Source organism: Psammomys obesus, unplaced genomic scaffold, assembly GCF_907164565.1.
Source record: "Psammomys obesus unplaced genomic scaffold, mPsaObe1.curated_primary_1811, whole genome shotgun sequence".
Taxonomy (NCBI): domain Eukaryota; kingdom Metazoa; phylum Chordata; class Mammalia; order Rodentia; family Muridae; genus Psammomys; species Psammomys obesus.
In genome coordinates, this window is record NW_026587032.1 from 1875451 (window position 1) to 1902992 (window position 27542).

At 41.2% G+C, this 27542-nt stretch overlaps 2 protein-coding genes across 3 annotated transcripts in view; one reads left to right on the forward strand and one right to left on the reverse strand.

Annotated features, from left to right (window-relative positions):
- Window positions 1–25428, forward strand: part of Aff4 (ALF transcription elongation factor 4) — a 77714-nt gene extending 52286 nt beyond the window's left edge. For both annotated transcript variants that reach the window (XM_055602725.1, XM_055602726.1), the window contains 14 exons: window positions 222–276; window positions 1037–1074; window positions 1426–1588; window positions 2182–3099; window positions 5494–5582; window positions 6600–6840; window positions 11210–11304; window positions 12111–12174; window positions 12273–12409; window positions 12641–12712; window positions 13826–13919; window positions 15630–15673; window positions 16563–16780; window positions 19559–25428. In XM_055602725.1, coding sequence (XP_055458700.1) covers window positions 222–276; window positions 1037–1074; window positions 1426–1588; window positions 2182–3099; window positions 5494–5582; window positions 6600–6840; window positions 11210–11304; window positions 12111–12174; window positions 12273–12409; window positions 12641–12712; window positions 13826–13919; window positions 15630–15673; window positions 16563–16780; window positions 19559–19686 — 2356 coding nt within the window. In that variant the 3' untranslated portion in view covers window positions 19687–25428. The remainder of the gene's footprint in view (window positions 1–221; window positions 277–1036; window positions 1075–1425; window positions 1589–2181; window positions 3100–5493; window positions 5583–6599; window positions 6841–11209; window positions 11305–12110; window positions 12175–12272; window positions 12410–12640; window positions 12713–13825; window positions 13920–15629; window positions 15674–16562; window positions 16781–19558) is intronic.
- A 948-nt stretch (window positions 25429–26376) lies between these two features.
- Window positions 26377–27304, reverse strand: Leap2 (liver enriched antimicrobial peptide 2). Its single transcript, XM_055602728.1, has 3 exons — window positions 27205–27304; window positions 26911–27047; window positions 26377–26641 (listed from the first exon to the last, which is right to left on the reverse strand). Exons 1-3 carry the CDS (start codon window positions 27259–27261, stop codon window positions 26605–26607), a joined length of 231 nt encoding a protein of 76 aa, XP_055458703.1. The 5' UTR covers window positions 27262–27304; the 3' UTR covers window positions 26377–26604.
- Window positions 27305–27542: the final 238 nt, after the last annotated feature.

Consider the following 27542-nt stretch of genomic DNA (forward strand, 5'->3'; position numbering starts at 1 on the left):
TATATATATATATATATATATATATATATATATATATATATATATATGTATATATATGTGTGTGTGTGTGTGTGTGTGTGTGCGCGCGCGCGCGCGCGCGCGCGCGCACGCTTCACTTAAATTTTTGTCTAACTCAATGGTGATTCCTAGAATTATGGGTACACACTTAGTACTGTCGTTTGCTGTGATTAATTATGCTCTTTCCTTCCTTTTTCCTCTAGCATGTTAAAAGACGACTTAAAGCTAAGCAGCAGTGAAGACAGTGACGGGGAGCAGGTGTGTGCTCTTTACGGTCTGTCAGCCCTCCTCACCGCTGTTTCATTATGTCTTGACTTAAGAGCCAGTAACTTTTTATAAGCTTTCTGACACTGGATGCTTGCAGCCTTCTGCAATGTCGTCAAGCTTCTTTTTTCATTTTTTTAAAAAATATTTATTGTGGGTCAGAGAATACTTTTGAAGCAGGAGAGTACTTACAAGAAATATTTACAAAGTTTTTAACAACATTTATTCTTTTATATGTATGAGTTCCCTGGAACTAGAGCTACAGGTGGTTCTGAGCACCATGTGAGTTCTGGGAATTGAACTTGGATCCTCTCTGTAAGAGCATCGAGTGCTCTTAACTGATGAACCGTCTCTCCAACCTCCAAAAATTTTAAGTCTTATCTTAGAGACACTTTTTTTCTCTTACCTCTTTTATTTGGTAATAGTGCTACTAAGGACTAGTTAGGCAAATCCTAACTTAAGCAAAAACAGGGTCCTGGCTGGTTATTGTCTGAGGGGTTTTGGTTATTGTTTTTGGTTTGAGGCATTTTCAACAAGTGTCCCAGGCTAGCCTCAGATTCATGATCCTGCTGCCTCCACTTACTGAGTGCTGTGGTATACTGTACTGTTTTTGTTTTAATCACTGTTTTAAGTATATCTTGTTTCATATGGTAGAGAAGCCAGCTTTTGTTTTGTTGTTTTTTTTTTAGTTCAGACATTTATATTATTGAATAGAGTATTATTCATTCACAGATTTCTTATGCTTCACTTTTAGGATTGTGATAAGACTATGCCAAGGAGTACACCCGGAAGGTAGGGATCCTTTTATTTTGTGGTTTTGTTGTAATTGTTTTGAGGGCTGAGATTAGTCTGATTTAACATTGTGGTGGTACCATAAGCGGCTTTATATATAATGTCAGTTGTGATGATGGTTGTATAATTCTGGAAATTAAATTCATTAAATTTTGTACTCAAACTGGGTAAGATTTAAAATATGTTAGAAGTGAGTATTATTAACTGAATGATACATGGGGGATGTCTATTTCATTTGCAACCAAGTTTTAGGTTTCTTATGCACACATCGTTAATAAGGTTGGATATCAGATTTGGGTGGGGTTTTTCCATCATAAAGGAAACTTGTCATTTCTGTTTTATCTCTTTCAGTAACTCCGAACCTTCACATCATAATAGTGAGGGAGCAGATAACTCTAGGGATGACTCCAGCAGCCACAGCGGATCTGAGAGCAGCTCTGGATCTGACTCGGAGAGTGAAAGTAGCTCCAGTGACAGTGAGGCAAATGAGCCATCCCAGAGTGCATCTCCTGAGGTGAGGCAGAGGTGCTTCTGCAGCTCCCAAGCCTCATGATGTCACTGAACCCATTACTGCATATACTGATCAAAGGCAGTTGAACTATGCATCTTATAAAAAACCTGAACTATTTTGGTTTTCTTATTATTTGAAGAACTTTTTTAAAACTTAGAATTTAATCCTTAATTTTGCCTCTTAAGGAATTTCTGTTATGTAGTTACTGTGACTAACATGCTCTTCCGTTGTGTAATCGTACTGGAGAGTGATAAAGTGCAGTTGAAAGTCTCTCCTGATACCTACATCATGTTTACTTTCTAGAATTAAATCCTTTGCAATACACCTTTCAAGTTAAACTCCTAACTGGAATACGATTATTTAAAGGCCATTTGTAATAAGCTGCTCATGGTGGCTCTGCCTGACTCTAGCACTCAGGAGGCCAAGTGATTAGTGTTAAACCTGTGCTTTCATCCTGGAAGAAACTTGCCAGACAGTGCTTATCACCTTAAGCACTATTCTTTTTCCTCTTACTTGACTTTGTAAAGAGAGGGAAAGCTTCAGTATTGGGGGAAAACCCTACATCTCTATATTTCTCTGTTTTGTTTTTTTTGCAGCCTGAACCACCACCAACAAACAAGTGGCAACTTGATAATTGGTTGAACAAAGTGAACCCACATAAAGTGTCTCCAGCTTCTTCTGTAGACAGTAACATCCCATCCTCTCAAGCCTACAAAAAGGAAGGCCGAGAACAGGGTGCTGTAAATAACTACACTGATCCTGGCGGGCCGAAAGAAACAAGTTCGGCTACTCCTGGACGAGACTCTAAAACCATCCAAAAGGGGTCAGAGAGTGGTCGTGGGAGGCAGAAGTCTCCTGCACAAAGTGACAACACCACACAGAGGAGAACTGTGGGCAAAAAACAACCCAAAAAAACTGAGAAGTCAGCTGCTGAAGAGCCCCGGGGAGGCCTGAAGATAGAAAGTGAGACCCCTGTAGACATGGCTACCAGCATGCCCTCCAGCAGGCACAAAGCAGCCACCAAGGGCTCAAGGAAACCCAACATCAAAAAGGAGTCGAAATCTTCCCCTCGACCTATAGCAGAGAAAAAGAAATACAAGTCAGCAAGTAAATCCTCCCAGAAATCTCGGGAAATCATAGAAACAGATACCTCGTCCTCAGATTCAGATGAAAGTGAGAGTCTCCCTCCCTCCTCACAGACTCCTAAGTACCCTGAAAGCAATAGGACTCCTGTTAAACCCTCCTCAGTGGAGGAAGAAGATAGCTTTTTTCGGCAACGAATGTTCTCTCCTATGGAAGAGAAGGAGCTCCTTTCCCCACTCAGTGAGCCTGATGACAGGTATCCACTTATTGTGAAGATTGACCTGAATCTGTTGGCTAGAATACCTGGGAAGCCTTACAAAGAAACAGAACCACCCAAGGGGGAAAAGAAAAATGTGCCAGAAAAACATGTGAGAGAGGTGCAGAAGCAAGCCTCAGAAAAGGCTTCCAACAAAGGCAAGAGGAAACACAAGGTCTGTAAAGAGGTGGTGGTTCTTTTTCTCTTTTAGAAATATTTTTGTTCCCATTTCCATATCCTTAAATATCTTGATATTAAAATACTAGCTATTTTTAAACATAATTTTATTTATGTGTTTCTATGAGTATATGCTGTTTGTGTATCTGTGTGCGTCTGAATCTGTGTGTGCACTGATGCTATTGTATGCTCCTGTAGAGGCCAGTAGAGAGTTAAATTTCCTGGAGCCAGTTACAGCCAATTGTGAGCTTCCTGACATGGTTATCGGGATCCAAACTTTGGTCCTGCTGGAAAAGTAGCAGGTGCCCATCTCTCTAACCCCAAGTTCTTGCTACCTTGACTTTATATTACATAGTCACTGTTGCTTTTAAATTATATTATTTTATTTATGTATGTGTGCACACACCTACACTACACTACAGAGGTCAGAGAACAACTTGTGGAGCTGATTCTTTCCTTCTGTCGCGTGGATCGCAGGCACTGAGCTCAGGTTGTCAGGATTTTGCCCACTGAAGTATCTTGCCAGCCTCTATTGGTCATTCTTAGATACCAGCATCTGCAGTGCTATGGATATATAGTTTGTGGATCATGAGCTGTAAGGGAAAATAGTGATTGAGCACAAGGCCCCGTTGAGACTCTGTATGTACAGAACAGTGTCTCTGTGCTCTGTCTCCTTAAATAAAGCAGGATGAATTTTTTTTTTTTTTTTTTTTTTTTTTTTTTTTTTTTAAATAGGATCTCTGGGGAGATTTTGTGGTGGCCAGAATAAAAGTGAGGCTAGAACAAACATTGAATGCTGGAGTCTGAGTATAATCCACACATCATTTTCTGTCTTACGCTCAGGTCAAGTCATACTTTTTTGTTACTGGCCTGATGCAAGAAAAGCTGACTGACTAATTTTGTGACAGATAAAGTCATGAGACTATCACCCATTCACTATTTAGCTTCGTGCTTAGCCTTTTCCATTAACACAGGTCAAAACCGAGAACATCCCCTGGGGCTTAGTGTTGTAGCTCAGTGGTAAAGATCTTGCTGAGCATTTGTGAAGCCCTTGATCCAGTTCCAACATGGAGGGAAAGTCTGTTGGCACATAGCCCACTCTCATCCCTGAATACTTCCAATATAATATAAAGACAAAGCCTGGTATATGAGATCAGCTTTATGCAGAGCCAGCATGTACACCATATTTTTCCTAGTACCCAAGGAGATCAGAAGAGGGTGCTAGATGCCCTGGAACTTGTGTTACACGTGATGTGAGCCACCATGTGGATGCTTAAAACTCAGAGAGCCTCTACAGGAGCAGCCAGTGGCTCTTAACTACTAAGACATCTTTCCAGCTCTTCCCCAGAATTATGATTTTGGTAAAGTATCAGAGGCAATTCCTAGAGTTTATACTGATAATACTGGGAGGAGACCCAGTCCCTGCTAGCAGTCTGTAGATTACTTTTTCTCATGTCTTCATCTATCAGAATTTAACCATTTGATGGTAAGCAGACTCTTCTGTTACAGTAGAGGTGGAATACTTGTTTGCATTCTTGTTGCTTACTATTTGAAGCAGTAGGAGAACTTGGGTTCACCTATGGAAGTAGCATCAACAGTAGATAGGCTTAACACTTAGGATTTGGCCAAGAAGTTTTTCAGAGGCGGAGGTTAGTTGTTAGTAAGTAGCTGTGCATTCAAGTACCAGTGAAACTGTAGAACTGGAACTTCATGCAGTGCTAGTAGAATGGTGAGATGTGGTTGCATTGGAGCACAGTTTGGCAGTTTCTTTAAAAATCTGAATGTACAGTTACCTTATGATCCACCAGTTATAGTCCCAGGTCCACATCCAAGAGAAATGGAAATATATGTCTACACAAAACTATTATAGTGCTCATAGCCACATCATTTCATGTTAGTCAAAAATTGCTCATTAACTGATGAATAAATAAAATATACTATAGCTGTATGGTACAGTACTACCCAGCCATAAATGATATGAATATTAAAAGATTAGACGAAAAAGAAGATTACGTTGTATGATTTTACTTAGATGTGATGTCTAAAAAGACTAAATGGGCAGATTAAAGATTATCAGGGCCTTGGAGAAGAAGAAACTGCTGACATGGATGTCTTTGTTGATTAAAAAAAAAATGTTCTAAAATTGATTATAATGATGGCTGTATAATTCTGAGTATCTAAATGCTATAGAGTTAGTTGTATAGTTTTAAAGGATGTATTTTATGGTTTGTGAGTTACATCTTAATTCTACAAATCTGTCTAACCCTAAAATTATTACATAAAAGAGATATCATCTAAGACTTTAGGGAAATCTGTTACCGTGTTTATGCTCTGGATCTAACATAGGACACCCTTGTCATGCTTAAGACCTACTGTTTCTGTTTTTGTCTAGAATGATGATGATAACCGAGCCAGTGAGAGCAAAAAACCCAAAACAGAGGACAAGAACTCATCGGGCCACAAGCCATCCAGCAACAGAGAGTATGTCCCCAAATCATGTTGCATGCCAGTATTGGCTATATATATCATTTGTTGTTTAGTACTTTTTGACATACTTCAGAGTATTGTTTTTAGTTGACTGAATGTCATATACATGTATGCACATTTGGATAGTTGTAAGAGTTTTGCATTTAGCTAATAGAGATGGGAAACATTTACTCTCTCTCTTTCTCTCTTTTTTAGTAAGATAAGAATATGTCCCAGTTAGGGTTACTATTGCTGTTATTGCTGTGATAACCATGAGCAACTTGGGGAGGAAAGGATTTATTTGGCTTAGACCTCCATAACAACTGCTCATCATTGAAGGAAGTTAGGACAGGCATTCAAAACGGCAGGAATCTGGAGGCAGAAGCTGATGCAGAGGCCACAGAGGAGTAATGCTTACTGGCTTGTTCCTCATGGCTTGATCAGCCTGATTTCTTATAGAACCTAGGGCCACCAGCCCAGTGATGGAACCACCCACAATGGGCTGGGCCCTTGCTCATGTCAACCACTAATTAAGAAAAAGCTCCACAGACTTGACTGAATAAACCCAATCTTATGGAAGCATTTTCTCAACTAAGGTCTCCATCTCTCAAATAAAATCTAGCCTGTGTCAAGTTGTCATAAAACCAGGCAGCTCAGAGTACGAGATAAGAGTAATGCTTCACTATTTTCTGGGTAGTTAACAAACTTACCTCAACTTGAAAGAGACTAGTAACTTGTAAGAATTAATCTTTTTACAATTTTTCTATTTGCTTATTGATTCAGCCAATATTTTATTAAGCATTTATTGTGTGACAGATTGTTTTAGGCACTGGACATGATTGTGCAAGAGAAAACACAGGGGAGGCAGAACAGACAGGTGACTACCTGATGGAATTTACCTTCTTTCTGTTTTGTAATCATCGTATAGAGAATGTCTTTGCAAATTTGTCTTACAATCGGGTGAAAGAGGTGGAAAAGTCCTTCACTCCTGTATCACGCCTCAGAAATAAGAGCATTTGTTTTGTTTGGCAGGTCATCTAAGCAGAGTAGCGCAAAAGAAAAGGACTTGCTGCCCTCACCTGCTGGGCCCGTTCCTTCAAAAGATTCAAAATCAGAGCATGGCTCTCGGAAGAGGACTGTCAGTCAGTCGTCTTCCTTAAAGTCCAGCAGTACCAGCAACAAGGAGAATAGTGGCAGCAGCAAGAACAGTTCCTCCACATCAAAGCAGAAGAAGACCGAAGGGAAGGTTTCCAGCAGCTCCAAAGAGGCCAAGGTAAGGTTTGGGGGCTTGAGCCTTTGAGAATCACCCTGCTGTGTCTTCTTGAGGTGACATTGCTGTTTGTAAAGATCTCATTGAGATTGTAGGCATGTGCAGGTTTTAAATGAATGAATGATTGTGTGTGTCTCAGAGGACAACTTTGAGGGGTCAGTTCTCACCTTTCATCTTGCTGAGGTGGGATCTCCTTACTGCTGCCCTGTGGTGCATCCCAGGTTAGCCTGGTGATTTTCCTCTGAAGGAGTGATGGGGTTGAGATTGTACCACCACGTCTGGGGTTTTTTGTTTTTTTGTTTTGTTTTGTGTTTGGGGTAGGATCTCACTGTTGACTGACCTGAACTTACAGAGGTCTGCATGCCTCTGCCTCTTGAGTGCTGGTACTAAAAGTGTGTGCTACCACACCTGGCTTCAAAAGGTCATCCTTCACAAAGTAATGATACAGTTGAATAGTCTTGGTAATTATAGACTGAGATTTGGGTCCAAGAAGGTTTTTCAGGACTGTGCTTTAGTAGACCCTCAATCTGTTTGATATTTTCTTTATCTCAAACCCCCGTGCCCCCTCCTCCCTGGCTCGTTTTTCTTTTTTTGAGACAGTTTATGTAGCCTTGGCTGTCCTGGAACCCACTCTGTAGTCTGGCCTTGAACTCACAGAGGTCCATCTGTCTCTACCTCCCAATTGTCTCTCCCTCTGGCAATTGTTTTTTTAAGACAGGGTCTCACTATGTAGCCTAACTTGGACATGTTAAAAAAAAAAAAAAAAAAAAAAAAAAACAAAAAAAAAAACCAGAACTGATCACCTGTCACAGCCTCCCAAATGAGTAGGTTGTTCATATGCTTTTAAGCTGGTCTGATCTGGTCCAAGTCCATGATATTACAGCATTTAAGTGAAAATTAAGATATTTAAGTTTTTAAGAATATAGTCCAGGGTAATAGTGGTATACATCTTTAATCCCAGCACTTGGGAGGCAGAGACAGAGGCAGGGGGATGTCTGAGTTTAAGGCCAGCTTGGTCTACAGAGTGAGTTCCAGAACAGCCAGGGCTACACAGAGAAATGCTGCCTTAACAATAACAATTGTTAATTGAGTATGCAAAAGTTTGGAAATTGGATATTCTATACTGCTACAGGCCTATTAAATGTAGTAATTAAAGATTTTAAGTCTAAGTAAGTCAAATTATGAGCTTTTTAGGGTGAGTTGTACAGATGGATTTCTCTCTAAGCAAGCACCCTATTTTTCTGTAGGAACTTGAGGATCTCACCCAGCACCCCAAGGACACTGACTGTTGGCTTTTCTTAACTGTTTCTGTTTTTACCAGCTTACCGGCCCTTTCTCCATTTCCCATCCTTTTCCATACAGAGTTTGAGGCTTCCATGCTAATTCCTTAAACTCTAGTACCTTTTAAAAAGTGCATTCATTAAGTGAGCTCATGTGCTCTTCAGGCTTCTTGTGTCTACAGGTAGATGCCATTGTGTTTCTTCTTTGTAAAGGAGGCTTCTTCCTTCAATAACTGTGTTTTTGAAAGCAGGAATTTGTATATGTCTTAATGTTTTCTCTAGTGTTTTAACTTACTAAGAAATTAGGAAATGTTGTTGGATCATATTTGGGATCATACTTGGTATTTGGTGGGTTTTGTTTTCTTTTGTTTTATATATAAGATCAGAGCCTCACTATGGAGCCCAGGCTAGCTTCTTGGGAGTTGAGATCTTTGTGCCTCAGCCTCCTGAATGCTGGAATTACAGGCATGTTTTTTGTTTGGTTGGTTGGTTTTGTTTGTTTGTTTGTTTGTTTGTTTGTTTGTTTTTCTCATTTGGCCTTTTACTTTACTCTTTTTTCCTATAGGAAATCTTAGAATTGCTGTCCCTGTTAGAGTCACTGACTTTTTCCAGAGGAAGTGGAGTTTAAAGAAAGCCTAGAGTCAGGAGTAGAATTTAAGCAGCTGACTTACTTGGCCCTCTGCTTACTTCCCAGCCCATTTGCATGATGCTTTCTTTACACAGTAACCTATATGTACTTAGTATAGACTGGCTTAGCTGATGCTATCAGTAAGCCTTTACGGCTATATAAATGCATACAAGTAGCACTTTGATATTGGTTAAGAAGAAACAGACAACCACTGGTTTAGAAAGAATAAAGCTTCAGAACTTTGCCAGTCATGGAAAGATCACCTCAGCTATCTAGTGCACTTAGGATTGTGTTAGTTTAGTCAAGGTTGCTGTGGTACCACCACAGGCTGGAAAGTTCAAACAACAGAAACTGACTAGTTCTGGAGGCTAGAAACCCAGTACAATGTTTTGAGCATTATCTTCTCAGAATGAGGAAGAAGCTGAAAACCAGTTGCCCCCACTGGAATGATACAGCTTGTGACCTCTCTTGATACTCCAGGGTGTAGTATTGCCTTTGTATTCCAAGGAGCAGTCCCTGTCCCTATGCTCAGACGGTTTGGATTTTTGTTTTTTAAGATTTTTTTTTTCAGTTTAAATTATGTGTATCTGTGTGTTTTATGTAGACAAGAGTGCAGTGCCCTTGGATGCCATAGGTATCAGATACCCCTGGAACTGCAGTCACAGGCAAGTTGTGAGCTGCTGGGAATAAAACTCAAATCCTCTGGAAGAACAAGAAGCACTTTTATTCACTGAACCATCTTTCCAGTCCCTTAGACTACCTTAAAACACAACAAAGCCTGTCTAATACTAACACTTATTTCATAGGGTAGTTGAAGAATTAAAAACCATACTAAGGCTGGGTGTGGTGGCACATGCCTGTAATCCCAGCCCTCAGGGAGGCAGAGTCAGGTGGATCTCTGTGAGTTCAGCCTGGTCTACAGAGTGAGTTCCAGGGCAGCCAAAGCTACACAGAGAAATTATGTCTTGGTAACACAAAAACAAAAAAACTAAGTACTTACCTTAGTAATGAACCTATGAACCTCTTTTTGTTTGGTTTGCTTTTTGAGACAGGATCTCACTGGGTAGCCCTGAATGACCCAAGCTTGCTGTGTAGACCAGGCTGTTCTTAAACTTACAGAAATCATCCTGTTGGAATTAAAGGCATATGCCGCCACACCCAGCATTATATTCTCCTGACTTGTACTGCCCCTTAGTTGTGTGTGCGTGCGTGCGCTCATGTGCAGGTCTGTGTCCATGCATGTGTGTAGAAGCCAGGGGAGGGCCTCTGCTGTCTTCTCTGTTGATCTCTCTTTCTCTCTCTTAATTTTTAAGTTTGTTTGTTTTTGTGTTATGTGTATGAGTGTCTTACATGCACCACCTATGGCCTGGTGCCCAGAGGTCAGAAGAGGGCAATCGATTCCTTGAACCAGAGTGACATATGGTTGTGAGTCACCATGTGGTGCTTGGTACCAAACCCAGGTATTCTGTAACCAGTGCAGCTGACTGCTGAGAAATCTGTCCAGCCCTTAATCTGATTTCTTTGAGACAGAACTTCTTCTCTTTGAACCTGAAGCTCACCATTTCAGCTGTGTTTATCCCTGGATCTGCCTGTTTCTGCCCCCAACTCTAGTGTCTCAGGAACATGCAGCCTAGCTTGGCGATTTGAACTCAGGTTCTCTTGCTTTACAGCACATGGGCTTACCGACAGAGCCGTTCCTCAACCCAGGACTGCCATTTTGATACGCAGTTTGTGTCTGCTTTAGGTTTTAACAAGTACCTAGCCTAAGTGCCTTGCATACAGTAGACTTTTTTCAGATATATTTTATTTTATTTTTATTAATTACAGTTTATTCACTTTGTGTCCCACCTTTAGCCCCCTCCCGTGTCCCCTCCCAATCCCACCCTCTCTCCCTGTTCTCTACCCATGCCCCTCTCCCAGTCCACTGATAGGAGAGGTCCTCCTCCCCCTCCCTTTGACCCTAGCCTATAAGGTCTCACCAGGACTGGCTGCATTGTCTTCCTCTGTGGCCTGGTAAGGCTTCTTCTCCCCCTTGGGGCAGTAATCGAAGAGCCAGCCACTGAGTTCACAATGTCAGAGACAGTCCCTGTTCCCCTTACTAGGGAACCCACTTGGACACTGAGCTGCAATGGACTCTTGATAAATATAAGAATAAATATTTTGGTTCTGTAAAATGAACCTAATCTGTGGGTTTTGGTGGTAGTGTGGTAGTGGTGGGGAATTCATTCTTTGCTTGCTTGCTTTCTCTTTCTTTCTTTCTTTCTTTCTTTCTTTCTTTCTTTCTTTCTTTCTTTCTTTCTCTCTTTCTTTCTTTCTTTCTTTCCACTATAGAATTTAGTAACAAAGAAATTTGAAGACTGTGGAATTTTGTTTCTGTTTTAGCAGTGGCTGAAGAAGTGAGATTAGTTTCATTTTTTTAATTCTTGGCAGTTTTCAACTTGCTTGTATATTTTCTTTTGGTCAGGAAAAGGCTCCAAATAGCTCCTCTAACTGTCCTCCGTCTACACTAACTCCTGATTCTTCAAAGCCTCGGAGAACAAAGCTTGCCTTTGATGACAGGTGAGATAAAGTTTGTGGGGGTTTTTTGTGTTTGCTGGGGGGGGGGCGGTGTTTGTTTGTTTTTGAGATAGAATCTCACTTGTGCAGCCCTGGTTGTCCTAGAGCTTGCTATGTAGACCGGGCTGACCTCAAACTCTTAGAGATTAGCCTGCCCCAGCCTCTTGAGTGCTTGGATTAAAGGTATGTGCCACCATGCCAGCTGTAAAGAGATAAATACACTTTCAAGTATGTATTTAAGAAATACCAGTCACCATGTAAGAAACTCATTTAAACATATCAGGTTTTAAAAACATTAGTATTTGTGTCTGACCCACAGAACATTCAGGTTTTAATTTGAAAGGCATCTTTAGTCCAACTACTCCTTTAGTAACCAGTGGCTGTCCTGAGTGACAGGAAGGATGTGCTTCCTGGAGCTGTTCTTGCTGTCAGTACCACTGTTGATAGCGGGGTCTTCTCAGATAAGCAGTGTGGCTTTCTCATGCCTTTTGTCAGAAGGTGGTACTTCTACCTGCATCCTATTTACTCTTGATTTAAAAAAAAAAACAAAACAAAAACTTGAATAAGCTAATGTTAAATGTTATGGAGCTTGATCTCTGTGTGTTTGAGTAGAAGATTTGCCACAGTAGCTCATAATTTATGTTCTTAATTTACATACATTTGTCAGAAAATTGAATTGTTTGATAATAGTTTATTATTATTATGAAATATTTAGTGATCACTCCTCAAGACTGTGAAAGCTGCAAGATACTGGAGACTAAAAGAACTTAGTAATTATCTTAGAAAATGTTGACCTTTTTATTTTGCAGAAATTATTCAGCAGACCATTATTTACAAGAAGCAAAAAAACTCAAACACAATGCGGATGCTTTGGTATGTAAATACCCCTCAGGATGCACTCTATAAAGCTACCATGTCCCTTGTGTTGTCTGTGCTTGCAGTGCGCCATTGCTCAGCGCGTTCTCCTTTAGTCTGACAGGTTTGAGAAGGCGGTGTACTACCTTGATGCTGTGGTGTCTTTCATTGAGTGTGGGAACGCTCTAGAGAAGAGCGCGCAGGAATCCAAGTCCCCGTTCCCTATGTACTCAGACACGGTGGAACTCATCAAGTGAGTGGGGATCGTGACGTTTCACTGGAATAACTGTCATTTATTATTGTTATTTCTTTGGTTAACTGAATGTGGTGAACTAGAAAGATGCTTAATGTTCCATTTTCTTTAGGGAAAAATTTTAGTGGGTGTTTTATTTAGGCTTAATTCTGATATTTTGAGAACATTGGAAGTTGTAAGATCAAGGTGAAATACTCTGTTACTTGGTTTGGTTTTTGTCTCAACTCATAGATACACTATGAAACTAAAGAATTACTTGGCACCAGACGCTACAGCTGCAGACAAGAGACTCACAGTACTTTGGTAAGTGTTGTGTGTTCTAGCCTTTGCTGGGTAACAGGCAGTTCCTTGATGGATTGTGCTGTGTGTGCTTTATCCTTGAATTCTTCCACAAGCCCTTCACAAGCCTTAACAGTCAAACAGAAAATAGTTCAAAATCCCCACTGAAAGATTTTAGCTCCTGTCAGTCTCTAATCGACTGCCCTCCTGATGAAAGTGCCAGATTAGGACTAGTACTAGAACCCTCCATTGAATTAAGTGACCACTTTTTTTTAAGTTCCTTTCTATGCATGCTCCTAAACAACACTGTGTCCCAGAAAGACATCATCTGTTGACTTGTTCAGGGTGCATACTTGACCAGGCACTGTGCTTACACTAGAAGTGCAGCTGTGAGCTGTCTGACGCCATCCTGCTCAGGATGTAATCTACAGACAGAAACTAATTAACCGTGTGACTATGTGAACAAGTTTCTCTAAAAGAAAAGAATACTCAGGTCAGGTGTGGTGGCACACACTTAATCCCAACACAGAGGCAAGTGGATCTCTGTAAGTTTGAGGCCAGCCTGGTCCACATACAGAGAGTTTCAGGACATCTAGGAAGATGGAACAGAGAGAACTTGTCTCAAAAAAAAATTATAAAATAAATCTCTTAGAGAAATCGGGAGATTCGCTCTGGAGGTTACAACATAGGCAGGGGCCGGATGGTGGGAAGGAATGGGAAACTTGTAAGGACTGAAAGACCAGTGAATGAGAGAGTGGCCTTTCCTGGGCACATAGGCAGGAACAATAATTATGTGGGCTGAACTGTATGAGCTGGGTAAAGGTCGGTATATTCCATAATACTTGTAATATTTCAGTTTTCTACTTTTGGTTTTTAACTTTCTGAAAGTACATTCTATGTTGTAGTTTTAATTTTGAATGTCAGAGTACCATCTAATGGGATATTAGTCCTAAGTTTCTTAGCTAGTTTTCTTATGATGCGTTCCATATTAAGCTGACCTTTTGGTTTTGTCTGAGAAGTAATGTTAACCCTGAGCTATGGTTGCTCACGTGAAGCCAGCCCTATATTCCTACACAGTGGATAGACTGCTTGTAGATAAAGCCATGTCTAAATACACTGCCCTTGCCTGTTGCTTAGCCTGAGATGCCAGTCACTGTTGTACCTGAGACTGTTCAAACTGAAGAAGGAGAATGCTCTGAAGTACTCTAAGACACTGACTGAGCACCTGAAGGTAAGTATATATAACAGAGTCCATCGCCTAGGAGTCCATCCTTGTCCCAGAGATACCCTCATATTTAGGCAAAACATAACAAATTGACTACTGCTTGAACATTCTCAGATGTTTGTGCCTTCTTGGGAAAGCTTTCAAATGTATATATTGGACACAGAATTTTCATAGCTGTATGCACCAGCCATGTCTATGCTTGAAAATGTTCTTTGTATGTTTGCTACACGTGTCTTTAAACTGTTACCTTGTTTTGTTCCTTACACTACTAGGAACCGACAAACTCATGGCTTGTACATGCTAAGCAAGTGCCCAACCACTGAACCACATATCCAGCCCAGACAAAGTTATTGTAGTATCTTAAAATGTCTTCCTTTTTAAAAAAAAATTTCAAGCCGGTACCATATAAATTCTTCCAAAATCCTGCTGTAGTTTGGATTTTAGAACCCTCCATAACTCACTATTGCCTACAGGCTCAAGGTCTGGCCTTACAAGTTCCTCAAGCATCTCCTATTTCTTGTCTAAACTCCTTCTTACATAACCTAGATGAGTCATTTGTGTTCTCTTTTCTGCTTAGTTTTGTATTGGAGCCAATATTATAATTATAATAGTGATTCCTTTCTCTGTGTCTTTTTTTTTTTTTTTTCAAGACAGGGTTTCTCTGTATGTAAACTTGGCTGTCCTGGACTCGCCTTGTAGACCAGGCTGGCCTTGAACTCACAGAGATCTGCCTGCCTCTGCCTCCCAAGTGCTAGGATCAAAGGTGTGTGCCACCACTGCTCAGCTCATGGTTGTGGGTTTTTTGGTTTTTTGTTTTATGTTTTGAGGCAGAGTTTCTCTCTGTAGCCTTGGCTATCCTGGACTCACCTGTAGGCCAGGCTGGCCTCGAACTCACAAGGATCTGCCTGCCTCTGCCTCCGAGTGCTGGGATTATAGGTGTGTGCCACCTTGCCCATCATTTCCTGTTCTTTTCCACTTCCTTTCATGTATTTCTGTTACTCAATGTTTCTCTGCATTGTCTATGGAGTCTTCTAGAACAGCCTAGCTTTCATTTAATACATTCTTTCTGTTACTCATTGTTTCTCTGCGTTATCTATGGAGTCTTCTAGAACAGCCTAGCTTTCATTTTATATCTTCTTTCTGTTGTGCCTCTGCATACTCTTTGTTGATGTTTTTAAAGATTCAATGCACACTGGCTGCTCTTTGAAAAGAACCAGTTTCAGTTCCCAGCATCCTTATAGTTACAAGAGCCGCTTAAAACTGTCTGTGTTCTACAGGATCTGATAGCTTCTTCTGGCCTCTGAGGACACCTAGAATATGTGTGACATACAGATACACATGTAGGCAAAAATCTATACACAAAAAAATATTGAAACATTTATAGATTTATCTGTGTGTGTCTGTATATTTCAGGGGCCAGAGGAAGACCAAGATCTGTTGTAGGTAGAGTCAGCTACCCAACTTGGGTGCTGAGATCCAAACTTGGGTCCTCTAGAAGAGCAACAATTGCTCTGAACCACTGAGCCATCTGTCTAGCATCATGTTTCTGTTTTCTGAGATAGAGTCTCATAAGTCTAAGCTGACCTCAAACTGGCTGTGGAGCCAATGATTATTAAGTTCTTAAGATTCGCCCTAGCCCAATACTTTTGAAGACAGTAGTGGTGAATACCTTAAAGGTTATATATTGCTGTTAAATGAATTTATTTTTCCCTGCAGAATTCTTACAGTAATTCTCAAGCACCTTCACCTGGCTTGGGGAGGTAAGTACAGTTTTGTTCTCTGCAATATTTTTGATAAATTTATTTGTATATCAGAGTAGAAATGGACATCAAAATGATTGCTACTTTAAAAATATTAAAATCTCTAGTTAGGTATTTTAAAAAATTTGTTTTTATATTTAGAATTGAACCCAGGTCTTTTTGCATGTGCTCCCACTGAGTTATGTCTCTGGAAAAGTATTTCTTAAGCTATTACTTTCAATTTAATAATTTAAAATATAGTGAACATAATTTTAGAAAGGTTGGAAATGAGACATGTTACCTACAGACATCTGAGTTAGCTTTTGGTTGGTTTTGTTACTCCCTTTCTACCATGTAGGTTCCTTGGTAGTACTCAGGCTTTTAGGCTTGGTGGCAAGCACCCTTACCCCCGAAGCATCTCACTAGCTCCCAGATAGCTGAGTTCTTAAGAGTACCTGAGTTCTTCTCAGGTTAATTTTCATTTGTTACAGTGGTTTTTAACTCCACTCAGATCTTGGCACTGCCAGAGTGCCAAGTGGCATGGTTTTCATTTATCTTCCATTCTCACATTAATCCTTCCTACCTATGCCCAAAAGGGGAACAAACACCCTGCAACCTTTTACATTTTCTTCTTAATTTTCTGGGTCTCTGTTGAGGTCTTGTGATAATGTAAGTAGAAATTCCATCTTGTTTTCCCTGTCTACCCATCTCCAGAGCTGAAGTAAAAACCCAGAGCCTTTTGCATGCTAACCAAGTGCTCTCCACTGAGCTATGTCCTCAGCCTTGTTAGTTTGTCCTTTTGAGAGAGGCTTTCACTGTGAAGCCCAGGATGGCCTCCATCCTATAGAATGTTGATGTCATAGTGCTCACCATGTGTGTGACTAAGCCTCCTGTTTCTCTTTGTGTATAGCAAAGCTGGGATGCCTTCCCCTGTTTCTCCAAAGCTGTCTCCAGGCAATTCCGGAAGTTACTCTTCTGGGGGCAGCAGTGCTTCAGCAAGTGGTTCTTCAGTGACCATTCCACAGAAGATCCACCAGATGGCAGCAAGCTACGTCCAGGTTACATCCAACTTCCTCTATGCCACCGAAATTTGGGACCAAGCTGAACAGCTCTCCAAAGAGCAAAAAGGTTTGTTGGGCTCCGGATAAACTTTGAGGGTAGAATTTTTAAAAGAAACTTTAGTAATTTAGTTATGTGGAGAACATTTACTTTATTTATTTTGTGGTTTAGAGACACTCATATAATCAGTTTGCTAATAGCCTCCTTTGCTTAGCCACATACTAAATGTGGCTAAATGTGGTTAAAAATATCCTTGCTCAGTGCATGGATCCTTGTTAGATTACTTGCCCAGCATGCAGAAGGCCCTTGTTTTGGTCCCTGGCATGAAGGATGGGGAACAGATGGACTGATATGTGGGAAGCAGCATAGACAAGGAACTTGTGTAGTACTGGTGACACAAGATAAACCAGAAGTAGTTCTTGGTGCAAGACAAATATGTCTGTTCCGGCTTGTTGAATGTAGCTCAGGAGGCAGCACCATCACCTTTCCCTATAGTCTCAAATATACCTTAAGCAGTACAGCAGTTGGGGACGGCAAGCTGGCTTAATAGGTAGAGGTTCTTGCCACCAAGCCTGAGTTCAAGCCCCAGGACCCACTTGGTGGAACAAGAGAAGAGACTCCACAGACTTTTCCACAAGGACACTGTGACACGTGCACAGACAGAAAAACAAATGTAAAAGAGAGAGAACCATTAAGAAATACAGTAGTTGGATTTGTTTTATAAAGTATTCAGTCAAGGTCTAAATGCTGCATTTTGTTAGTAAGTCTGTTAAGTACCTCTCCCCGTTATTGGGCCATGCAATTAATGTCAGGAAGAGCATGTCTTGTTCTATATTTGACCGGTTACTTCCTCATGCTGTCATTACTTTTGTTCTTCTGTCTCTCTTATTTTCTTTCTGTTTATTAGATTTAAGTTTAGTATTTAGATAAAATGTTCAAGGTGGTACATCTTATTAGGATACAACTAGACAATACCTAAGGTATTGTCTTTGTGGGGTTTCCACTGCTGTGAAGAGACAATATGACCACAGCTAGAGGAAAACATTTAATTGGGACTGGCTAACAGTTCAGAGATTATTTTCATGGTGGGAAGCATGGAGACACACAGACAAACATGGTGCTGGAGAGGTAGCTGAGTGTTCTACGTGTGGATCTGTAGGCAGTAGGTTGAGACTGTGAGTCACTAGGCCTGACTTGAGCTTCTGAGACCTCAAAGCCTGTCCGTGATGATACACTTCTTCCAACAAAGCTATACCTACTCCAGCCAGGCCACAACAACTCCCAATCATGTCACACCTTTTATTGCTATTAAGATTAATTAGACCTGAGCCAGGCAGTGGTGGCACATGCTTTTAATCCCAGCACTCAGGAGGCCAGAGGCAGGTTGGGCCTCTGAGTTCAAGGCCAGCCTGGTCTAATGGGGCTGTTACACAGAGAAACCCTATTTCAGAAAACTTGGAAGGCTGGGGCAGAAGAATTGCAAGCTAGAAGCCAGTCTAGACTATGTAGCAAGAACCTGTCTTCTTAAAAAAAAATAATTTTTAAGATCAGTAATTATTTACGTAGTGTCACTAATGAGTGATACAACATTTCCTATTAAACTTTAACTTACACTTTTGAACATCCATGATGAACATTGCCTAGGTCCATTATTAGGAAATAGAAAATTAATTATGTGCCAGGCATGGTGGTGCCTGCCTGTAATTCCAGCAGTTGGGAACAACAGAAGCTGTGAGGATCAAGAGATTGAGGTTATCATCAGCTATGTAGGGATCAGGCCAGCCTAGGCTATGTTACACCCTGCCTCGGGGAAGGGGTGAGCAAAGAAAAACCACTATCAATATTCTGTTCTGACATTCCTTTTGCATTTGTTATAATTTTTGTAGCGATGTTTCACCTCAGCTGTCTGATTCTTGACTTGTATGATTAGCCTGTAATCTTTAAGAGCCCTTTTTTGGGGCTAGAGAGATGGCTCAGAAGTCAAGAGCGCTGGCTGCTCTTCCAGAGGTCCTGAGTTCAATTCCCAGCACCCACATGGTGGCTCACAATCATCTATAATAAGATCTGATGCCTTTTTTTTTTTTTTTTTTTTAGAGAGCCTTTTTTCTCTGCATGACTAAAAGCTTTTTCCATGGGAAGTATTCCTGTCTGTTCCCTGCCAAAATTGCATTGGAGTCAAATCCTAAGATACTGTCCTCCTTCCCATTTATGCCATCCTGCTATAGAGCCTTTGTTGTTGTTGACTTAGGAAGAACCCTTTTAGTTTCATCACTGACAAAGAAGGGATTTATCAGTGCATGGCAACTGATAATGGCGGAAAGGTTGGCTGTAGATGTGTGGAGCTGCACAGGAGCTAGTATGGGAAACAAGAAATACTGTTTCCTCCTTTATACTACTTCCTTTTTTTAATGATTTTTTTTATTTTATTTTAGGTGCATTGGTGTTTTGCTTGCATGTATCTCTGAGGGTGTTGGATTCCCCTAGAACTGGAGTTACAGAAAGTTATGAGCTGATATGTGGATGCTGGGAATTGAACCGGGGTCTTGTGGAAGAGGAGCGAGCGCTCTGAACCATTTCTTCAGCCCTACTGCTTAGTTCTTGCCTATAAATAGCACATAGAGAGTGCTTTGCCTAATCCAGAGGGGCACTGCACGCATGCCACTTGTAATGTGTAGGAGCAGTGGTACTCATCTTGGAACTCATTGTTGTGCATTCTGTTTAAGCTGATGTATGACTTCAGGAGCTTGAGAGACTGTGGAGGCCTTCAGTGTGGGAGGCATGCTATTTTATAGAAAATCAGTGATTTAATAAAAGTGTGATACTTACTGAATGTTTTTAATTTTCTAGAATTCTTCTCTGAATTGGACAAAGTGATGGGCCCTCTCATCTTTAATGCAAGCATCATGACAGATCTGGCTCGTTACACCCGGCAGGGACTACATTGGCTTCGGCAGGATGCCAAGTTGATATCTTGAACTGAACATATTCTCGTTGCCTCTAATTTCTCCACAACACTGTGTCACATCACAAAGGAAAACTGCCATAACACACCACCTAGTCGACGCTAAGAATGAGAAATGGTTTTCTCCTCTTTGGTTTATGTTATTTCTAATAACCCAAAGCCATCAAATCAATTTTGACCCTTCCAATATTCCCAATGTAACAAGTATTTAAATGCTTCTAAACCTGAAGTACATCAGCAAGATGGTTTCAGTAATTGGAATTCCAGTTACAGTTCATAAATAATCAAGTAAAATTCTATTTATTTTCTTTTTTTTTTTTTTTGAAGTTCCCACATTGGAACTTGTTTAAAACTTAGTTATTTTTGCCTATAGATTTATTCTGTTGAATATTTAGCATAAATTTAATGTAGGCATTTAATTTATATATTTTGGGAGCTGTGTTACTTAATGTCTTCTAAGATAATAGTGGGCTTGTCTAAGACAGGACCTTTTCTTTCTATAGCTACTTACCTGATGTTATTTCAAGTCTTACTTCAGTTTTATTATTGTGGGATTTATGCTTGTATTGAGGATGCTCTTTCACATGTGAAAAGTTGCTTAAACATGAGAAGATGGCATTCTACATGGGTGCAAAAATGGAGTGGGTCTGGTTTGGTATGCATTATTTCAAAGCTGTGAGTGTGTTAGTAACACTAGCAATCACAAGGTGACTACGTTGCATCTGATGCATTACAGAAAAGCAGACAGGCTTGCCGGGGAAGCACGGCAGACTGGATGGCTTCATAAAGGACAATCTTAAACTCTGAGTTTATTCAAACCTTACACGCTTTTTTGTTTTACTCATTTGACACTTAATTGAAGCAGAGTAAGTTACTCCTAAAACAGTGATCCAGTTTCTGAAGGTTGCAGCCTTTGTTCTTTGATAATACTTGAGGGTTCAAGTCTGCAGATGTCCTCTATGGTGGAGAGATTGTGATGCTCGGAGATGACCATGCAGTAACTGGAACTTGAAAGGGGGTGTCCCAATGTCTAAAGTGGAGGTGATGAATTTCTCTTTCCAAAGATCCTCAGCAATGATGTATGCTTCTGACAGAATCAGAAAACCCGCAGTAGCAGCTGGGCATGTTTGTGCATGCCTGTAATTCCATCACTGGGGAGTGGTGACAGGAGGATCAGGGGTTCAAGACCATCCTCAAGCTACATAGAGCTAGACAGTAAGTTTAGGGCTAGCCTGGACTACATGATCCCTTGTCACATTAAAAGAAATAAGAAAGAAAATTCATACTAGAAAAGTACCTAACGTGGCTCAATATGAGCTCTCTTGGAAAGGGGGAAATAATAGAGATAGTGCTTAGGAAGCCAGCTCTGTAACAATTCCTTATCAAACTACTGTTCCCGACAAGGTGCGTGTAGCAGTGAAGGGAGAGGAATGTCTCTCTTCCTCTATACTTTTTAGTGACCCCGTCATGTCTGGTGTGCCTTAAATCTTAACTTTAAATGATAACTCTATGGATTGTTTACAGATAAAGTTTTACGCTGGGACCAGATTAGCCATGCATGGTTGGTCCTCTACAATAATAATTTTAAATTCTCTTTGATTTTAAATCTTCCTTTAGAGTCATATTTACGATAGATTCCTTCAGAAAAGCTAGTGCTTTGGTACCTGACTTAGTATAATCAATTGGATATAATGCTGCTTCAAAAAAAAAAAAAATGGCTTTTCCTTCTCATTCCAAAAATCCATCCAGTTAGGGAGAAAAAAATCCCTATTATCAGCAGATGATTGTTCAGACTTGAAATGGGAAAGGGAAAGAGAGATAGAGAATCTTCACATCTAGTGGTGTCGCAAACCCTCTCTTTAGTCTGTTTTACCACCTATTTTTGAAGAGAGTGAACTTTGTCCTGCAGTCTCATATTTACAGAGCTTAACTGCTTTGTACCTCATTATTTTTACATACTGTTTAGGGTTAATATCTACACTTACGCTGAATTTAACATTTTCCCCTTGGAGAAATTGCCTCTGTCCCTTTCTAATTTAGTCGTACTGTGCTTAAGGAGTGCTTTTTCTTCAGAGGCCGTCGTTTCCTCTCTTGTGCTCGTAACTTACGTGGTCTAACAGCTGTGTGCCCAGTCCTTGCCTCTCTTCTCTCACTCTGGCTCCTTAATTTCAGGGAGGTCTTAGAACAAGCGGCCTCTAGGCTTTTAGCCTTCAACAGCTACACTGCTGGGTTCTGCTGTCCAACTCTGGTCTGTGTGTGCTGCAAGGCAGCCAGTACACTCTAGAGTGATTCTGATGTCATGTTAAAAGCAGAGACTTCTACGTGATCATGGTGCTGCTTTGAGATATTTTCTCTTTAAAACTGTCAGTTCTCGAAGAATGAAATTGTTAAGCCTTTCATTGTGGAGGATTTTCCCCACCTGGTGGAAATGGGCAATGGATCAAAATCCAATCCTAAGTGACTGAATTCTTGCTGTCCTAGTGTGGGAGAATGCACTCTCTTTGTGTCTCTTCTCTGTTCTGTTTCAGTCATGTCCAGCACATACCTTGGACTCCTTTACAAGTGATCATTCCTCCCCTCTGAGTAGGTGCCCTCAGTGTTTTTTAGCCATTTAAAGCTGATTTGACAAGTGGCCACAAACTTAGTCTGAAACTTGTATTCACTGTATAGTTATTAATAGAAATAGCAACTATCCTTAATACTCAGTTCACTGCTCTTAAGATGACATTTCTATGCCAGGAGGCAGCAGCGTGCACCATTGGACTCTCTGGACAGGAGCCCACACTATTGCAGTGATGGAGCTGTCACAGTAGTCCTGCCTGGGAGAGGCTGGGCCGTGGGGGCACTCCCCTCCAGGCATTCAAGATTACACAGCCTAGCCCATTCTGGCTGGAGAGCACCCAGCCCTTTCCTTGCTCAGTGGCACCTTTTTCTGGGCAAGAAGCTATGAAGTCACTTTATTATCCATGCGTGCTTCAAATAAATTCAAAGATACAGCTGCTGAAGGGAGAAAATTGACCACTACTGATTTAATTCTCCAATCGAAAAGCAATTCAGAGTACCGCATGCACACATCCACACTTGCCTGTTTTTCTGGGAAACTCGTTCACTAGGGATTTATAGGCATCTGGGCTGCACTTTGAATGTCACACTTGTGACTTTAGAGTAGCTATTGATTTTGTGTTCGTTTGTTTTTAAATTGTTCTTCATTTCTTTTCATTAAAGGTTTACTCAGCTAGCTTAGACAGCATCGTTTGTATTCAATAGCTGAAACCTTGGTACATTGACATTTAATGCGTGAGCTTGTGTTATGTAGCCAGAGCCTACAAAGGCTCTTGTCAGGAGTAGGCACACTAGCTGAGGCTGGTGCTCAGAGTCTGTAGTGCAAGCAGCGATAGCGCGATCGGGTGATGCCTAGCTCGTTGAGAAGGGGATGCTGTGCACTCTTGTAGGTGTGAGGGCATGCAGCTTCGGATCTTGAAATGATGTACACATACACACTTTATATATATATGTACGTATGTATGTATGAAACATGGAATTAGTTTGTCAAAAATGTGTGTGGTTAGTATTTTAGCTTAGTGCAACTATTTCCACATTATTTATTAAATTGATCAAAGACACTTTGTTCTTGGCACCTTGAATGTTAACATTCGAGCGTGCAGTGTGTATTCCTTTAGATTGTTAAAGCTTAATTACTATGATTTGTAGTAAATTAACTTTTGAAATATATTTGAGCCCTTCTGTAGTGTAATAGGGCTCTCACAGGGTGGGAAGATTTTAATTTTCCAATAGCTAATTGAACAAAATGGCTTCATTGTGTATTTTGATTTATAGGCGTCTGTAGGTGTCTGGGTCCCAAGGACATCTACTGAGGATAACTGTTTTAGGCGGGTGTAGTGGTTTTAGACTAAAGCTAAGTGACTTGGAGAGCTGGAGCACCTTGTTCAGATCCAGATCCCTGTGACTCATGCTCCTCTAGGATTTGAAACACAAGTCCCAGTCAGTTTCACATCTCAGTTGGAGAGGCAGACTTCTTTTCCAGTAACATTGCCCACCGAGTGTTGCTGTGGGTAAAATCAGTAGAAAAGGTAATAAACATCTGGGAAGATCCCTGAAGAGGCCAGTTGTCACATTTGTGAATGTACCTTTTACATGCTTACCAGTGGAGACGTTCGGCTTCAACTTTTCAGACCCTAAAACCAAGCCAGCAAGTAACAAGTCCTTAAGATTGGAGAAGGCCAGGAGCTCTGGTCTGAGGCAGAGGTCACCCTTTGCTAGGTAGAGAGCTTGAGCCACCGAGAGCCACTCTCTAAAAACTAAATACGTTTGAGAGTTACTTGGTGAAGCAAGTGTAGCGGTGCAGGCTTTAATTCTAGCACTTGGGCTGTCGGTTTGAGACCAGCGTGCAGCACACAGAGACCCTGCTGAGAAAAGCAAAGTGGAGGAAGAGGCTGCCGGTCTGTGGGATTCCCGTCTGCATGAGCCCTGGCTTTTACTAAAAAGAACCTGCTGCCTCTAGAGCAGGGATGGGAATAGAAGCTACACCTCTCTTGTAAATGGAATTTAGAACAAGGTGTTCAGGTGAAGTCTCTACTAGTCAGAGTTTCAGCAGCTTAAATTGCCAATATTTAAGAAGTTGACTTTCAGAACTATCTGCATGCGCCTCTCTCCTTGCTGCCATTGCTCAGCTAAGCAGAGATCATCATCCTTAAACACAGAGGAAGCTCTCAGATGAGCATGGACAAGCTCAGAAATCCCAATAGTACTTGGTTTAGACCGCGCTGCTTCTGTATTAGGTTTCTTCTCAGCTTTTAGCCGCTGGGGCTCTCTGCCTGTTCTGTACCTCTTTGGAAGACGTCAATTTGGAGGTGCTGCCTTTCAAACCAGTGCCATGGCGTCCATATTGTTGAGCTTGTTGCTGACTCAAAGGTGTCCCCATTATGCTCACACTTGGCACGTCAGTGACATGAGCATTCAACAGTGCTGGGGTGGGGGTGGGGCCTGTGAAGGCCCACTTGAGGGTGAGACACCGGGTTGGTAAGCACAGTTAGGGAAATTTCTACTTAGCCTCCGTTTTGAATGATTTTGAGAAATTTTATATATGGAGGATGGAAATGCTTATATATTTATTGATGATCTTTTTATTTGAAATTAAAATCATTTGGTAAATAATGGTTTGATATTTGGGGAGGGTTTTGGAGGGGCAGTTAAGATGGTTGATACAGTACAGGCCTGGTGACTCTTCAGAAAGGTGCTGTTGCTCATAGGAGGGAGGCCATTATTTTGTACATGATTGAATCTTTGTGTTATGTTTTTTTTATCCAAAATATTTAGGCATCTGACACTTTCAACCAAAATTTCAGTTATATACTGTGATTTTTATTTGTTGCAATACATTAAAATTCAGAGGTACTTTGGGGCTCAAAAGCTAGAATTTCTAAGTCAGTATGTGCATTTCACATAATAAGCTGTTAATGGTGAGCAAAGTATTATATACTAACTAGATTTTCCACATCTGTATAGTATATTATATGTATTTTGTGGTATTGAGATTATAGAAAGTTTAGAGTGTCAAACATGCGTTTAATGTGTATTTTTAAACAAATTTATGGCGATTAAAATATTTGGAGACAAGGGTATCACATTTCAATTTGTAAACTCTTTTTAACTCTGTGTCATTATAATGCTTTGTATAATGCCAAACCATAGCTGGAGAAACTAAGTTTAATAAATATCAGATAGCTTTTCTGTATGATGTTTATATGCACTGCGTTCTCCCTTCTTCAGACCCTACTGTGGCCATTTCTTGTACCTGCTCCTTTGCATCTTATTTGTGCTGCAAAGGTCGGGTCTGGCCAGCACAGGTCTCATTTTGGACTTGGGGCTGGATAGGTGACCTAGTGGTTAAAGGCATTGACTGCTCTTCCAGAGGACCCGGGTTCAACTGCCAGCACCCACATGGCGGCTCACAGCTGTCTGTGATCCAGGGGATCCGATACTCTCCCACAGACATGAATGCAGACAAAATACCAATGCACATAAAATGCATCTAAATTTTTTTTAAAAAAACTTAATGGCCATGGGTCCTTGTCCGTGTATCTCAATTGTCCTGTACCAACAGAAATCATCAATCCCTTTTTGATGGTCTTAAGGTATAGGCTATTATTTATTTTTACTACTTATTTTTACTATTTATTGTTTGTTTTTGTTTTTCTGAGACAGGGTCTCACTGTAGCCCTGCCCAGTGTGGAACTCACTATATAGACCTGGCTGGCCTTGAACCTACAGAGTTCTGCCTGCCTCTCTACCTCTGCCACTGTCTCTGCCTCCTCCTCCACCTCCCTGGTACTGGGATTAAAGGCAATGTGCCACCATGCCCAGCTTATTGTTTGTTTTTTTTTTAAATCAGCCTCTCTGAAATTTCTGTTTTATGTTCACAGTTAGATAAACTTGCGTGTGTCCTCAGGTGGCACGTGCCAGCCTGAAGAGCTCCTTGCCGAGGAAAGAGCCACAAGTTTGGATCTGCCAGAGCTGACCATTGTAAGCTTATGTGCTGCCTGCTCTCATGCTTGCTCAGTATGGGAGTCTTTGAAGAGTGGTATTCACGCCCCCCAGGTGGAACTGCGCCACCCTTCAGACAGTGCTGTTTCCTGTAAGGTTTGAAGTGACTCAGTCAAGGGTCAATTCCAGACTGCCAGAATTTAGATTTGAGACATTTAATAGTTTTTCTAGAAAAATAAACTCTGACAAACTTAGTTTATATACAAATCAACAACATTCTAAGAAGAAATGGAGACCAGTTTAAAGCAAGTATCTGTCTTTAAATATTAAAAACACAAGACTGCTTCGCTTTAGTATCTCCAGCTAAGATGTAGTTAACCAATATTCCATGCAACTGTTGGAGGTGACTCTTCCCCTGGTATGAACATCACTCCTGAGCCACACTTAGGGAACAGCGTCTTTTTCTAATGGGGGAAGAAAGAAAAAGTGATTAAGATTAGATGTAGACCTAAAGTGGCCACCTCTGCTGCCTCCGCTATTCCTTGTTTTGTCTGCCCAGTGTTACGGATCTAGATGGTTCTTGGCTATCAAGAAACTCTTCTCCCTAGAGCTTGCAGCTCCATACACACACACACCGCCTCAGCTTGGCCCTCGGGTCTCTGTGATTTCTGCTAGCACGCCTTGCAGCTTTCCCAGGCACTCTGATCCACCCTGACCCAGGTTTGTCAAATACCTGCACAGTCTTGTGGTACACTCCGAATCATCCCGGCACGATGCACCAATGGGCCTGAGGGAAACCCCTCTCCAAAACGGGGTCATTCTCCGGGCTCTCTTCGCTGGACTCAGCTCTGGTACTGGGGAGCCACTGACCTACAGAACAAAGGCGTATTCCCTTTGTTGGAGGGAGAAGGTGGAGAAGCACCACCCGTAGAAAAGGGGCCATTTTCAGGTTGCAGGAGCTTGACCTGCATTTCTCAGAACTCAGACTGACTCTGAATTCCACTGCCTCTACTGTTTCTTTTCTTACCTGGCCCAACAGCAGCAAGCAAGCCAGGAGCACTGCAAAGAGTTTGAGCTGTAACATATTGGCAGAAGGAAGATGTTGGAGCCTGAAAGCCAGGGGCCAGTTCTTGTTTCCTTTTATAGGCTGACACCTATCTGCCTTTCTCCTGGTTGCCAGCTAAGATAGAAGATAGGGGCAAAGTCTGTTTGTAATCAGGATCGATTCAGTGAGTTAATGTGTACCCAAGGAATGTACTCAAGGGCTGCACTTCAGGCACATTGCACTGACTGATCCCTCATCTGGACTTTGATGGTGTTGCTTGTCTGGACCCTTATACCCATCTTATCAGGAATCAGCATTGT

Coding starts and splice junctions, on each gene's coding strand:
- Leap2 (XM_055602728.1), bottom strand. CDS start 27,261: ATGTTACAGCTCAAACTCTTTGCAGTGCTCCTGGCTTGCTTGCTGCTG. Junction 27,048..27,204: donor GCTTGCTGCTGTTGGGCCAG/GTAAGAAAAGAA, acceptor TTTGTTCTGTAG/GTCAGTGGCTCCCCAGTACC. Junction 26,642..26,910: donor TGTACCACAAGACTGTGCAG/GTATTTGACAAA, acceptor TTCCCCCATTAG/AAAAAGACGCTGTTCCCTAA.